This window comes from Pyrus communis, chromosome 10 (genome assembly GCF_041283825.1).
Source record: "Pyrus communis isolate YQ-2024b chromosome 10, ASM4128382v1, whole genome shotgun sequence".
In the NCBI taxonomy this organism is placed as follows: Eukaryota; Viridiplantae; Streptophyta; class Magnoliopsida; order Rosales; family Rosaceae; genus Pyrus; species Pyrus communis.
The window spans coordinates 24,091,824-24,104,155 of NC_142574.1; the positions used below are offsets into that span (position 1 = coordinate 24,091,824).

Genomic DNA, 12,332 nt, shown 5'->3' on the forward strand with positions numbered 1-12,332 from the left:
GATTATGTTTCCGTCGAAGAGGTAAAAGATAATTTTAGGTCATCTTGATTTGTCGACATTGTATAATTGAAGCATTGCTCTGTGACTTTTTATCTCTAATTATAAATATATATATATATATATATATATTAAGGGTTATTTTAGGAATAATAATGGGTGAGAAAATAACATTTTATTTTTTTAACTTTTTATAATGGGGGTAAATATAACGTGGGTGAGAAAATAAGATAACGGGGTGAGTGTTTAGCAGCTCTCTGAAATAATAGCGTCGATTCATATTCAGAAAGAAGCAACATGCAACTTGACCCAAAAGATACATAAAAGTGTACTTTCGTTCTGTTTCAACAGGGTATCAAAACAAGCCAATTCTAAAGTCTAAAATCTGCAAGTATCCACAATATTTCAACGCGTGATGGCTGTATATACGATTTTGATAAGATCCCCAGAAGCTGTTCTGAATTCTCCACTCTGCAAATTAATTTACTGGCACCTAAACTGCCTGGTCTGCCAAACCTGGTAAAAGTAAATTTCATAAATAACCAGGCCATTTTTAAGTTCCTTTTTGAATTCACATCACAAAACAAAAGTATGGTCATGCTTTATACTCTCTTCCAACATTCTGTATTCAGAATGCGATGTGCATACTTTACATCAAATGCGTGGAGTGACGGAAAGTTGGGGAAACAATTGTGTTCGTCCAGTATGTCCTAGGAAATTAATCTGTGAAACTTGGGTTGCACAAAAGAAACTATAAATGGTATCATGATATTACCTCATCGACTAGACAACTTTCACCCGGAACCAGAAATCAATCTGAGTTTTTAGAGATAACCTGCAATTTCAGAACCCCTTAATCAGATTCATGGCCATTAAACAGTTCAGTAAAAGGATGCTAAGAATATAGAATACAAAATCCATCTTTTTTCTTAAAAGGTAATTGCCTAGAACGTAATGAGACCTAAAGTAAAACAATTGAAAACTAAGACTGATATGCATGCATATCGTAAACTTACCTCTAGCATTAATGCTTTGGCATGCTCTTCCCACTCAGTAGCCCACCTCCCAGATGAAGCCATTTCCAATGCACCATTCCTGAGAACCTTCAACGAATCACATGCATCTGGAAAACCCTTAAACAGCATCTGTGCAGGTTCATCAGAGACAAACATTATCATAAAGAAACTGCACTAAACAGTAATGAAAAATTTTGAACCATTAATTGAAGCAATTACGTTAATATTGCACAAGGAGACACCAAACTTATGAGATTTGGTATTCTCTTTTACCACCACTGATACAGAAAACTGTACTGGAGGCCAAAGAATAGAACATTTTCTGAACTACAAGTTACATGAATTGCAGATGAGGTTTTTTCAGGCATGACTAATTGATCCAAAAAATAAGAACATTCATATACCTAAGAGTGAAAATCTATGTAAATATTAACTGTTACAATCATTTTTAAGCAGCAGTCAAAAGACTCAAAACATCCAGAAAGAGAAACAAGAAGCTGGCCAGCTTACCAAAAGTTCATCAGCTAGCTCTGAAGATGATGAAAAGAGAAGGCCATTTTTCTCAACTTGCACTAGTTCCTTGATGCTTTGAACCAAAATTATCATAACCAAGGACATCAGATTTTAATGTACAGCATCCCCAAATGTCATAAAGCGTGTGATCCAAGTAAGGTTCCTATCGCATAAAGAAAGTAAATAATAAAAACAAGAGTTTACCATGAGTAGGAAACAGCACAAACTGGCAGTCCACAACCAAACATGTCCACGACCTACTGCCAAAAAATGTACAATAAGGTAAAGTGGAAAGCAGTTCTAGAAAATTTATACTGCTGCAAATCTTATCTAGTGCAGCATTCAGTATATCCCTTACCTTCATGGGAAGATCCAACCCTGATGAGGATGTGTGCAAGCATACACCAAGATCTGCTGATCCTGCAAATGTAAATGTATAACACTGAATACTTTCCAAAGAGAACATAATGTACAACGAACAATGAGGACAAAGCACAAACAATTGGAAATAAATGACCTACCAAGAAGCAATGGATAGTCCTCAGCAGACAACCACATAGTACGAAATGCCACACGTTTGAGGTGTAATCGGCTAATTTTTTCTTCATATTTTTGTTTTTCAGGCCCTTTACCTACATGTATTAAATCAATGTGCAAGTGCGTGTAAGAGAACCTGCTCTGTTTTCCAGGAGATACACAAAGCTAAAAGGAACTTGACATCCTTGAACAAAAAAGCAGTTATACTCACCAGTAATGACAAATAACAGCCTAGGGTACAAGTATTGCTTCCCACTATGGATTTCCTTCCAAAGAACCTCTTCTTTAGTAGAATCATCTTCATTTAAAATTGCAGCAACACGCCTATCATACATGACAGCTGCTTCCAAGAGAATTTCAAAATCTTCATCAGGAGTCCTGTAAAGCACCATTCAAATACAAAGTATTCTATCGTAAGAGAATAATAAAGGAGACAAATAAAAATTGAAAATCAAATGTTTGTAAACATGGGGTTTGTCTTTCATGTTACACTAAAAGTATTCCACTGAATATTAGCCCACCAGCTTGTACTGCTAACTATGAGTGCCGGCCTGTTTGGCTTTGAAGTAATGTCAGTACCAATGAAAGTGGTAAACAGAGTCTCATTTATGTCTGTATTCTCTTCCCCTGTTTCTGTTAAACATATGTTTAGATATTGAAAGAAATTACTAAGTGATGAAGGGCAGTTGAGATGCAAATTATAGATTTACAGAAACAGATTATATATTACCAGTGCTGGTGCAATCTTGAACACCAAGAGGCTGCCTTAGATTTTTATCTAATCTGCAGAACAACTGTGATAACTCACACGTTATACGAAATTATCCAAAACAAAAGAACTGTCCAAACAAGTTCAGTGTTAGCATTCAAACACCTTATGTTTTTCTTCGAGTGAAGCTGGTTGGAAAAACTCAGGAGGCTGATCATATAGAACTGTGGCTCTATTATATTGCAAGATAAGAGAAGGCAAGTAAATATATAATACTTGATAATGAATTTTTTTGAAGTATAATGAAATAAATTTTGAATACTGAGCTGACCCTCTTACTTAATCCCCCAATTTTGAGCCAATTCATGTTGCATTGCCCTCGTTACACATAGGGAACCATCTGCCATCTTCCCGAAATGCCTCTCAAACCTAATCAGGCAAGAAAAACTCAATCTACAGCACCGCCAAGAATATGCCCTCAAAGAAAAGTTTAAAAATTCAATAGATACCAATGGTATATTGCCACAAATTGACTACTTCTTCCAAGAGACAATGCCAGTAAAGTATATCCAAAATTATGCCAGTCAACAATAAAGGCAGATTTCCTAAACCAGCTTGCCCATTTTACAGCCACTAAGGTCGGAACAGAAGGTGGATTCTGCACAAGCAAAATGAATCATAGGATTTGGAGAAAGGGAAGTTTACACTCGGTTCATTTACTCTAATTACAGAATTAAGGAAATAACTAAAACTTTTAACCTCAAATTTTGAAACTTGTAGGCAACTAATTAATCAAATTCGAAACTTGTCAAGGAAAAACAATTAAACACTGTCTTGTTTATAAAGCTTCTGCAACTTCCCAACTGGAGCAGTGCAAGCTGACCTGAACCAGAAATACATCGGGAGCGGGTATCTTAACGCAGAGAAACCACAGGAGCATTAAAAACTGAGTCAATGCCTTGATCAAAAGCACGAAGGGTTTAAGTATACTGGGAAGGCCACGCGAAAATGTCGGCCACTGCTGCTGAAAACCAGAATCACAAAAACCTTAACCTTGTGGACGACCAAAGGAATTCGATTCTAAGATCTCATGGCAAAAAGAAAATATACATGTAAACAATGAATACCATTTTGTGTATGTGAATGGCCTGATGCTCCAGCACAGAAGAATGGGGTTCGGAACCTGTCGAAACATTACAACTCAATACCGAATCAGCACTATAAAGTCACATTTAGATTCAAATTCGCTCAACACTGCACCTAATTCTACCATCAAAGCAAAAGATGTACCTCCATATGCAACAATATCTACCTCCAGAGACGCCTGAAACGCACGTTCAATAGAAAACATCACGAAAGGGTCCAAATTTCTCATGGAAAAATGAGGAATTCCGATTTCAAATTACATTTCAAAAGCAAAAATACAAATTTAAGAATTGGGTTGTTGCTAAATCAGCTGTAGTAGTTCAGATAGGCGGCGGTTACCTGCCGGGCAAGTGAAAGAGCATGATACTGCATACGGGGGCTCCGCCCAATGTCGCCCAGCACCACCACGCAAGCCCTCCCTCTCTTCCTTCCTGCAATCAGAAACTCAAAACTCCTCGTAAAATCTGAGCATAACTGCAAAGATACGAGCTTTCAGAAAAAGAAAGAAAAAGCTTGCCTTTGCCAGCCATGATTCTCTGTACGTTTTGGACTCCGATCTCCGACTGAGAGTGCAGACTTGCAGTTGAAGTCTCGGAGAAGATGATTTTGTGTGTTGGGATGTCAAAGTGGGCCGCTGGAGTGGGCTTGGAAGACCCAATATAATAAAATGGGCCTACACAAACTCGTCTTTGAGTCATTTGTTGTGGACCAAAAAGATTCACACTTCATCCGAGTTGCCTCTGACTTGGCGTCACCAACCATCCGCAAGCCGCGAGCTTTCGCCATTGTTAGCGTTCTGAATTTGCGCGCTTTGATCAGGGCCGTTGATCCTCCAAGGTACGCTCTTCACATATTATATTTTCCGTATGATTTTATATAATCTTGATATTTTTTGCATTTTTTGTTGAATTGATATGATGTATGCTGTTAATTGGGGTGCAAAATTGTACAATTGGGAATTGGAGTTCTCTCAGCTGCTATATGTTTAAAAGTTTGCTGAACTATGTTGATCAAGAAATGGATGCGGAATTGGTGTTAAATTTCAATGCGTCTCGGGTTGAAACTCTCCCCTCGCTTTAGTGTAGATTAGAGTAGTAATATCGATTGTAATCGCAAAAGAAAAGAAAAATTCAAAACACTTGGTGTAGATGAACACTAGTCTCTTTTGGCTCGTTCAATTTAACTCTAAAGAAGTTCATTACTGTCAATGATTTTCTTACTGGCCAATTTGATTTGTTCATTTCTTGTGTGTTTGTTGATGAATGGTGTTGAACAGCATGGTAATCTGGGGAGGGCCCGTCCCCAGTGATTGCATTGGGTTCGCTGGTTTTTGAAAGCTTTTCACGTACATTTCCAGACTTCACACTAATCTGTGGTGCTTTCACCTCTGTGCAAACATCGGAAAGCAGACTTTATTGTTATCCAAAAAAAGTTAGAGAAAATTTAACAGAACCAATGATGCAAACCGTTTCATATCTTCATCCGTTCTCTTATTTTTCTGACAGGTATCTAGTTTTATAAATGATCACTTCTCGTTGTTTTTTCTTTTCTTTCTGTGTTCATGTTTTTTGAATTTTGATTACTGTTTTGAAACATATGTCAGAAGAAGCCTTTTAAAACCAGTAGGGTGGATTAAATCACAAACCCCATATTCAAATCATCTTGGTAGGAGAGTTCCGATTACTAGAAGACCTCAGTCGTGTAAGTTTCTCTTGCCGAAGCAACAAACCAGATTTTTTGCAGTTCCCAACACAGATGATGGCCATCCTTCTGCCTCTGTGTTAGAAGATTCAAACACAAATCATGCACCCAATCCGGAAGTGGAGACGGTGTTGCACAAATGGTCACCTCCCACGTATTTGTGGAGGGGGTTTTCGGCCCTTATCCTGACAGGACAGGTTATTTTGAGAACTTTGAAGGGCAAAGTGCATTGGCGAAATACACTTGAGCAATTAAAGAGAGTTGGGCCAGGTTCAGTTGGGGTCTGTCTCTTGACTTCAGCATTTGTTGGCATGGCCTTTACAATCCAATTCGTTAGGGAATTTACTAGGTTAGGGTTAAGCAGAGCCGTTGGTGGGGTTTTAGCCCTGGCTTTCTCAAGGGAGTTGAGTCCTGTAATTACATCAATCGTGGTTGCTGGGCGTATTGGAAGCTCATTTGCAGCAGAGTTGGGCACAATGCAGGTTTCTGAGCAAACTGACACACTGAGAGTTCTTGGGGCAGACCCAGTTGATTATCTTGTCACTCCAAGGGTGATTGCTACCTGTATTGCTCTACCATTTCTGACTCTAATGTGTTTCACAGTAGGGATGGCATCCAGCGCCCTCCTTTCTGATGGCATTTATGGTGTTAGCATCAACATTATTCTGGATTCAGCTTGCAGAGCTCTCAAGCCATGGGATATAATTAGTGCAATGATCAAGTCACAGGTTTTTGGCGCGATCATATCGATTGTGAGTTGCGCTTGGGGAGTTACCACTATGGGAGGAGCCAAGGGTGTTGGGGAGTCAACAACTTCGGCTGTGGTTATATCTCTTGTTGGGATCTTTATCGCAGATTTTGTACTGTCTTGTTGTTTCTTCCAAGGAGTTGGAGATTCATTGAAGAGGCTATAAGCGGTTGTTGATAAGCTAATGGAGAGTCTGAAGCGTGAAACGAATCAAAGTATCTGAACTTGGCTGCGTGGTTTTCATACATTGGCCGGTCAGCTTGTAGTACTCAATGGTTATTGAGGGCATTATTTACAGAGTAATATACATTGTTTTTCTCCCTCCATCATTCGTTAATGCCGAATTCTGCGAGGAGAGCAGTTTTTGGAATAATTTTGCGTTAAGAATCATACAGATGACCTCGAAGCATCTCATTGCAAAGCAAGCGGGCTCGGCGTTGATAGTCTTGCTGTAGGGTTTTGTACATCTCCTTTCACTGTTAATGCATGTAGCGCAACAACTATTATTCTGTGTCATTTTACCACTTCTTTTTCGTGCCAAATTGCTACTTAAATTTGTTTTTCCATAAAAGAACTAATTGATAAATCAGGCGGTGAGCATCATCGTCACTCAAGGTTGGTGAGCAAAAATAGTCGCATTCAAACAATGGGGGTTAGATTTTGAAAGGCCATAAAATGCTATTTTAAATCTCCAACAGTGTTTTGATAAAAATTAGAAGAATCAAGAATGAGGGTTTTGAAAACTATTCCCCTAAACTTGAATGGCATCTAGGGATAAATCGACACAAAAACAAGTTCAGGTGGTAATGTCATACAACAATTGGTCGCGTGACTATTTTTAACGAAAATTTCAATAATCTGGACATTAGGTCGCATATAACGATCAATATATATTTCGTTTTGATAGAAAGAATATACAGTGAAAGGCAGCAGCAGTAGCCATGGAAATATTATCTCAACATCCAGTAATCAGTTTCGTTACAGAAAATGCAGAAATATTAGGGAATCCAAGAACAAAGGCAGGCTGTGGAACGGATCACATCAACTCTCAACGTGTATAGATTTCTCCACCGCTATTCATTGCATGTTTCTATAACCTGGGGTGATGGCGAGGGCGAGGAACGTCCCAGTCAGTCACAATGTGATTGCGGGTGATCTCTTTGAGTGAACGGCATCCACTTAATGCCATGGTTAGCTCAAACTCTTCACGCAGCATTTGCAGTACCTTTTTAATGCCAGCCTCTCCTTCAGCAGCCAAAGAGAACACCACAGGGCGCCCAATCTGTGAGAGAAGTGAGTCTCAGTATGTTTTGATAGACAGTATAACGAAGAACATAAATAAAACTCTGGCTGAATGAACGGATTTTGTTCTACACTTTCACTAGAGTAATGGCGATAAAACCAGCATAGTTAGGAGACTAGTCTGCAGCAATACGGACCCTTCATAGTATGCACATTTTCTTAACTATCTCGTTATACCCAGCATGGTATTTCGGAAGGTTGCATCAGAGAATTGGAGTTAATCTTTTCGTGGAGTGCGTGGGTGAGTAATATATGGATAGATTAAGTGCTTTGATATGGAAAAATCATTATCAAAACTCTACTTACAAATATGCCAGAGGCACCCAATGCTAATGCTTTGAAGACATCTGTTCCACGACGAACACCACCATCCAAGAAAACAGGAATGCGTCCTTGTGCACCTTTAACAACCTAGTTATCAAGACAGCGGCGCCATATCAAAACATAATGAACAACTAGGATCATGTCATTGCAGGTTTACTTAACACATCTGAGGAGATGCACCCCAAACAGCTAAAATCAAGCTTCTGTACCTCTTCTAGGGCCATGATAGTCGAAGGGACGTAATCAAGTTGGCGAGCTCCATGGTTGGACACAATAATCCCAGCTGCTCCGGCTTGTACTGCAATCCTTGCTGCATGATATGAGCGTAGAAGAGTTATACAAGCATTACAAACCTATCAGAACGGCGGAGAGAAGAGGAGTTGAAATATATACCATCTTCAGCAGTGAGAACACCCTTCACTAGGATAGGCAGTGAAGTGATTGTCTGAAGCCACTGCACATCCTGTCCAAATAGAAAAATCGATCATCAGATGTGCATCAACTTTTTATTAAAAAAATGCATACATGTCGAGAAAACATCGCTTCCTCACAAACGTCCAGCTAAATATTCCCAGCCAAAACACCTTCATTCTTTTAAATTTTCATACTTTTCGTCAAAAGATGGAAGAATCAAGATCTGTACTTTTCAATTCCTTCCATTGAATAGTCCATAGATATATAACACATTTCTTGACATTCCATCCTTTTCTTTTGTTGGATACTTTTTAAACTCAGTGTAGATGGCTGAATAACTTATGAACACCAGGTTAAATTTGCGCATATTATAAGCCTTGCTTAGAAGTTCATGTATCTCTAACATTCGGTCTTCTCTGACATACCTTCCAGCTCAGAGAACGATCAATTTGACCAGCAACGTATGAAGCAAGTCCAGAGTCAGCAGCCTGCAAGACCCCCACACAGCAGATTAAACATAAAAAACATTGTTCTTAAAATTAGGACAGCACAGTTTCTACTCACTTTGTCCATCTTTCCGAGGTCCAAACCCTCAAAGTTCTTCAGTGTCAAAAACGGAGGCAAAGTAAATCTGCAAGATACCAAATAAGAGGTATTAACAAGAGTGAATTTTCCCACATGTAAAGCTTACATCAAATGCCGAACGGAAATAGTCTTATTGAACCGTTAAAAATAAAATACACACGTACATATACAAATCTTCACCAAATTTATTTATCTTACTAGGTTGATATGAATTTTTTCAGCAAGTGGTATTGCTATAACAGTTATGGACATGAAGTTGACCTGTTCTTGATATCAGCTTCTCTGCGACCGAGCCTTGGGGTATCAACTGTAAGAGCAATAGCCTTGAACCCAGCCCTTTCGGCTCTTCTGACCAGCTGAGCAACCACATGCCTGTCCTTGTAGACCTGATAATAATGACCCGAAAAACATGGAACGCGTAAGGCAAGGAAACAATTACACAAAAGTCATATCTCAAGACCAGGGACAATTAGGTACCGTAACTAATGAACAGAAATGGAATTAGTAATTTAAGCTTACATAGAGCTGGAAGAAACGGATTCCAGGTCCAGTTGAAGCAACCTCTTCAACACTTGAAGTAGCCCATGAAGACAAGGTCTGAAACAATCAACACGGGGTAGATGTAAAGAACACAGACAGAACTTGTAATATAACAGCAAACCACCATGTAAAAATCCATAAATAAAATGCGAGAACCCATGGGCTTAAGATCTTTATTAGTGTAATGATAGCTATTGAAAGACGATGAAGGTCAACAACGTACCATGATTGTTCCAGCTGCTGATGCTGCCCTCGCAGTAGCATATTCACCTGCAAGAATTCGCATATCATCATCAGATGGACTACACCATGGCCTCTTTAAAGAGTATCATGTATGACACTGGATGCCATTTTGCAATCGATCAAGCAGACGTATGCCCTTTGTACAATATTCTCATTGTTCTCAAACAAATTTACACAGATTAAAGTTCTCAAGCTCAGCAGCACACTGGATGGTGACTATCCTTGTTGAAAGTATTTTAACCATGTAACCTTGGGGTGACTTACTAATCAATAGGTAGTAAATTGTTTGCAACACAGTAAATAAAGATATCAAGGTAACTCTTATGTTGTCAACAGCTTACATGGGGTAAAGATGAAATTAGTACACATGGTACAGTACAATTCAAACGCAATATCCAAATATCAGCGCGAGAGCAAGGTGAGATGGCTCACCAGTTGCGCTATGTTTTCTCCGAATGAAAAAACTACTGAAGCTTAATAAGGTGAAACAATAGCATACCTTCAGGATGAGCCATTTTCTGCATGGCTGTTGGGGCAATCATGATTGGCATTGAGATCTTGAAGCCCAGAACAGTGGTGGTCATGTCTATGTGGCTCACATCAATGAGAATACGGGGTCGAAACCTATGTTTGATGACAATATGTTTGTTTCATGAGAATCCCAAAACTGATACTTTCTTTATACAGAAAAAAAGGCACTGCAAGATGAATATTATCGAGTACTACAACATTTTAGTTTTTACTGGGTATCTCCGGATAAAGATTGAATTCTTACAGAATTCTGGAGAAAGCATTTCTGTTTTCAGCAAGAGTCCACTGGTCCTCTGCTCCTGATGCGTAGTAGTCATAGACCATCTTTGGCAACTTCTCCTTCGCGATGGCCTCATACTCGCTGACGTTGGTTATCTCCATTTTAGAAGTTGCCTGTCAACGCTTCCCTGAAAAACATGTATTTAACATCAACATCAAGCCAATGAGATCATATTCCGCGTACGCACACAACTTTCTCTTCCCTTTTTCTCTTTTTCCAGGAAGTTAGAAACAAGAAAGTGTTCAAATATCAGAAGAAGTAAAGAACACAGATTTGCGTTAAGAAACAGTGCTTGCGCGCGCACACACAGACGACACACCTAACTGAATCAAAACCACTGATCATATGTACTCAGGGTGGCAATAAAAGATAGATTATGACCCCATGACAACTACAAATGTGGAAAAGTAAATCCCTTTGGTATTCAATATGATCATGCATTAATGATCAAAATGATTACTTAAGAGTAGTCGTATCGCTTGTAAAAAAAGACTGAATTCACTGCAACATACGGCGTCTCGAGTCTCCTTAGTGTAACTTAGTGTAGTATTAGGTTACAATCTTTCTTTCTTTTTTTTTGGGCAACAAGTTACAGTCTTTCCAAGCAGTTTGACAGTACTAGTAAAAGAAAGAACACAGAATTGAAGGGAAATGAAAGAGCAGAGGACCGAGAGGAAGCCGACCTGAAGTTTGAGTCCAGGACTATGCAACAAAGTGCATGAAGAGGAAGCAGTGCAAAATAGATATAGAAGAGATAACACAGAGAGATTATAAGTATGGGGTGACATGCAGACAAACTGGGTGGGGCTCATGTATTCTTTCCATAATTTCATGAGAGAGAGAGAGAGAGAGAGAGAGAGAGAGAGAGAGAGAGAGAGAGGGAGGGAATGGATGAGCATTTGGAGGTGGGAATTGGAAACCAAATCGGATGAGGGGAAGAGAGAGGGTCTCATCCACAAAACCCTTGTGTGTTTCACAGTTTTCCTCCTGCATTATTATTTTCTGAACCCCAAAAAATGAGATTTGGGATAATAAGGATTTGTCATTTTAATTAAAAAAATAGAAATATTAAGGACAAGGGTCAAATTTCCCTCCTTTTATCCTTCTTCAGTGTTGTCATGCTTGATGTTAGATGTCTACTTCCAGCCAAAGATGATTTGTGAGTCTTTCAAAATCTTGATTGACAATCTAATCCTTCAAAATTTTAATTTGATTACACATGTGTTATCAATCAATGTTCTATATAATTTTATCGCTGAAAAGTAAAAATCGAAAACTGTTTTGCATACTATTGTAAACACAAAATTTTATGCGACAAATGAAACAAGAATACGTGTACAAAGTAATAATTTGTATTAATGAGAGTTTAGGGTTACAATCTCTGCTACAAAGTTTTGACTCATTGATTCAATCTTCAGGGTTGTAGAATATATGTGTAGAGCTGTTAATCCAAGGAAACAAGGAAAGCGGATGTTCAATGTTTTCATGAAAAGTAAAATCGAGGGAACACACCGGTATGGTGATTGGAACCAAGGATGGAAGTTGTTATTGCAACAGTCTAGGCCTTTAGCGCAAGGGCAAACAAACCGAAATTTTTCCTGCAATATCGGTGTTTTGGAGGGGTGGAGGAGAAGGGTTTTCTAGCCCCATAGATTACAGCATGCCATTATCGGATAATGTATGCACATACCAAGAAGATAAAGTCATGTATTATATACTAGTATAAGAAAAGTCGGGATTGTTTCT

At 38.8% G+C, this 12,332-nt stretch overlaps 3 protein-coding genes across 6 annotated transcripts; 1 reads left to right on the forward strand and 2 right to left on the reverse strand.

Annotated features, from left to right (window-relative positions):
* Window positions 1-236: 236 nt before the first annotated feature.
* Window positions 237-4,564, reverse strand: LOC137729914 (UDP-glycosyltransferase TURAN). Of its 3 annotated transcripts, none has more exons than XR_011068051.2 (18): window positions 4,436-4,564; window positions 4,258-4,349; window positions 4,063-4,096; window positions 3,900-3,955; window positions 3,656-3,796; window positions 3,282-3,430; window positions 3,112-3,201; window positions 2,938-3,004; window positions 2,794-2,857; window positions 2,585-2,696; window positions 2,275-2,441; window positions 2,048-2,158; window positions 1,885-1,946; window positions 1,731-1,786; window positions 1,524-1,599; window positions 1,014-1,142; window positions 773-832; window positions 237-513 (listed from the first exon to the last, which is right to left on the reverse strand). XR_011068051.2 is itself a non-coding variant. In XM_068468966.2 (18 exons), exons 1-17 carry the CDS (start codon window positions 4,446-4,448, stop codon window positions 809-811), a joined length of 1,440 nt encoding a protein of 479 aa, XP_068325067.2. In that variant the 5' UTR covers window positions 4,449-4,564; the 3' UTR covers window positions 237-513; window positions 773-808. The 3 variants fall into 3 exon arrangements, 1 of the variants encoding a protein (XP_068325067.2); XM_068468966.2 differs by having other exon boundaries at window positions 1,731-1,783; XR_015951931.1 differs by lacking the exons at window positions 237-513; window positions 773-832; window positions 1,731-1,786 and having other exon boundaries at window positions 1,524-1,689.
* A 54-nt stretch (window positions 4,565-4,618) lies between these two features.
* On the forward strand, window positions 4,619-6,909 carry LOC137729916 (protein TRIGALACTOSYLDIACYLGLYCEROL 1, chloroplastic-like). Of its 2 annotated transcripts, none has more exons than XM_068468969.2 (3): window positions 4,619-4,755; window positions 5,195-5,423; window positions 5,522-6,909. In XM_068468969.2, exons 2-3 carry the CDS (start codon window positions 5,374-5,376, stop codon window positions 6,531-6,533), a joined length of 1,062 nt encoding a protein of 353 aa, XP_068325070.2. In that variant the 5' UTR covers window positions 4,619-4,755; window positions 5,195-5,373; the 3' UTR covers window positions 6,534-6,909. The 2 variants fall into 2 exon arrangements, with proteins under 2 accessions (XP_068325070.2, XP_068325071.2); XM_068468970.2 differs by having other exon boundaries at window positions 5,525-6,909.
* Window positions 6,910-7,239: 330 nt separating this feature from the next.
* On the reverse strand, window positions 7,240-11,599 carry LOC137729915 (glycolate oxidase). Its single transcript, XM_068468968.2, has 12 exons — window positions 11,270-11,599; window positions 10,551-10,713; window positions 10,275-10,399; window positions 9,756-9,802; window positions 9,512-9,589; window positions 9,254-9,378; window positions 8,972-9,038; window positions 8,833-8,895; window positions 8,387-8,456; window positions 8,203-8,303; window positions 7,976-8,080; window positions 7,240-7,649 (listed from the first exon to the last, which is right to left on the reverse strand). The coding sequence occupies exons 2-12, from the start codon at window positions 10,685-10,687 to the stop codon at window positions 7,458-7,460; spliced, it is 1,110 nt and encodes a 369-aa protein (XP_068325069.1). The 5' UTR covers window positions 10,688-10,713; window positions 11,270-11,599; the 3' UTR covers window positions 7,240-7,457.
* Between the last annotated feature and the right edge of the window lie 733 nt (window positions 11,600-12,332).

Coding starts and splice junctions, on each gene's coding strand:
- LOC137729916 (XM_068468969.2), top strand. CDS start 5,374: ATGATGCAAACCGTTTCATATCTTCATCCGTTCTCTTATTTTTCTGAC. Junction 5,424..5,521: donor TTCTCTTATTTTTCTGACAG/GTATCTAGTTTT, acceptor AACATATGTCAG/AAGAAGCCTTTTAAAACCAG.
- LOC137729915 (XM_068468968.2), bottom strand. CDS start 10,687: ATGGAGATAACCAACGTCAGCGAGTATGAGGCCATCGCGAAGGAGAAG. Junction 10,400..10,550: donor AATGCTTTCTCCAGAATTCT/GTAAGAATTCAA, acceptor CATCAAACATAG/GTTTCGACCCCGTATTCTCA. Junction 8,896..8,971: donor ACCTCGGAAAGATGGACAAA/GTGAGTAGAAAC, acceptor GGGGTCTTGCAG/GCTGCTGACTCTGGACTTGC.
- LOC137729914 (XM_068468966.2), bottom strand. Junction 3,431..3,655: donor CCGATGTATTTCTGGTTCAG/GTCAGCTTGCAC, acceptor TTGCTTGTGCAG/AATCCACCTTCTGTTCCGAC. Junction 2,442..2,584: donor ATAGTTAGCAGTACAAGCTG/GTGGGCTAATAT, acceptor GGTGCTTTACAG/GACTCCTGATGAAGATTTTG.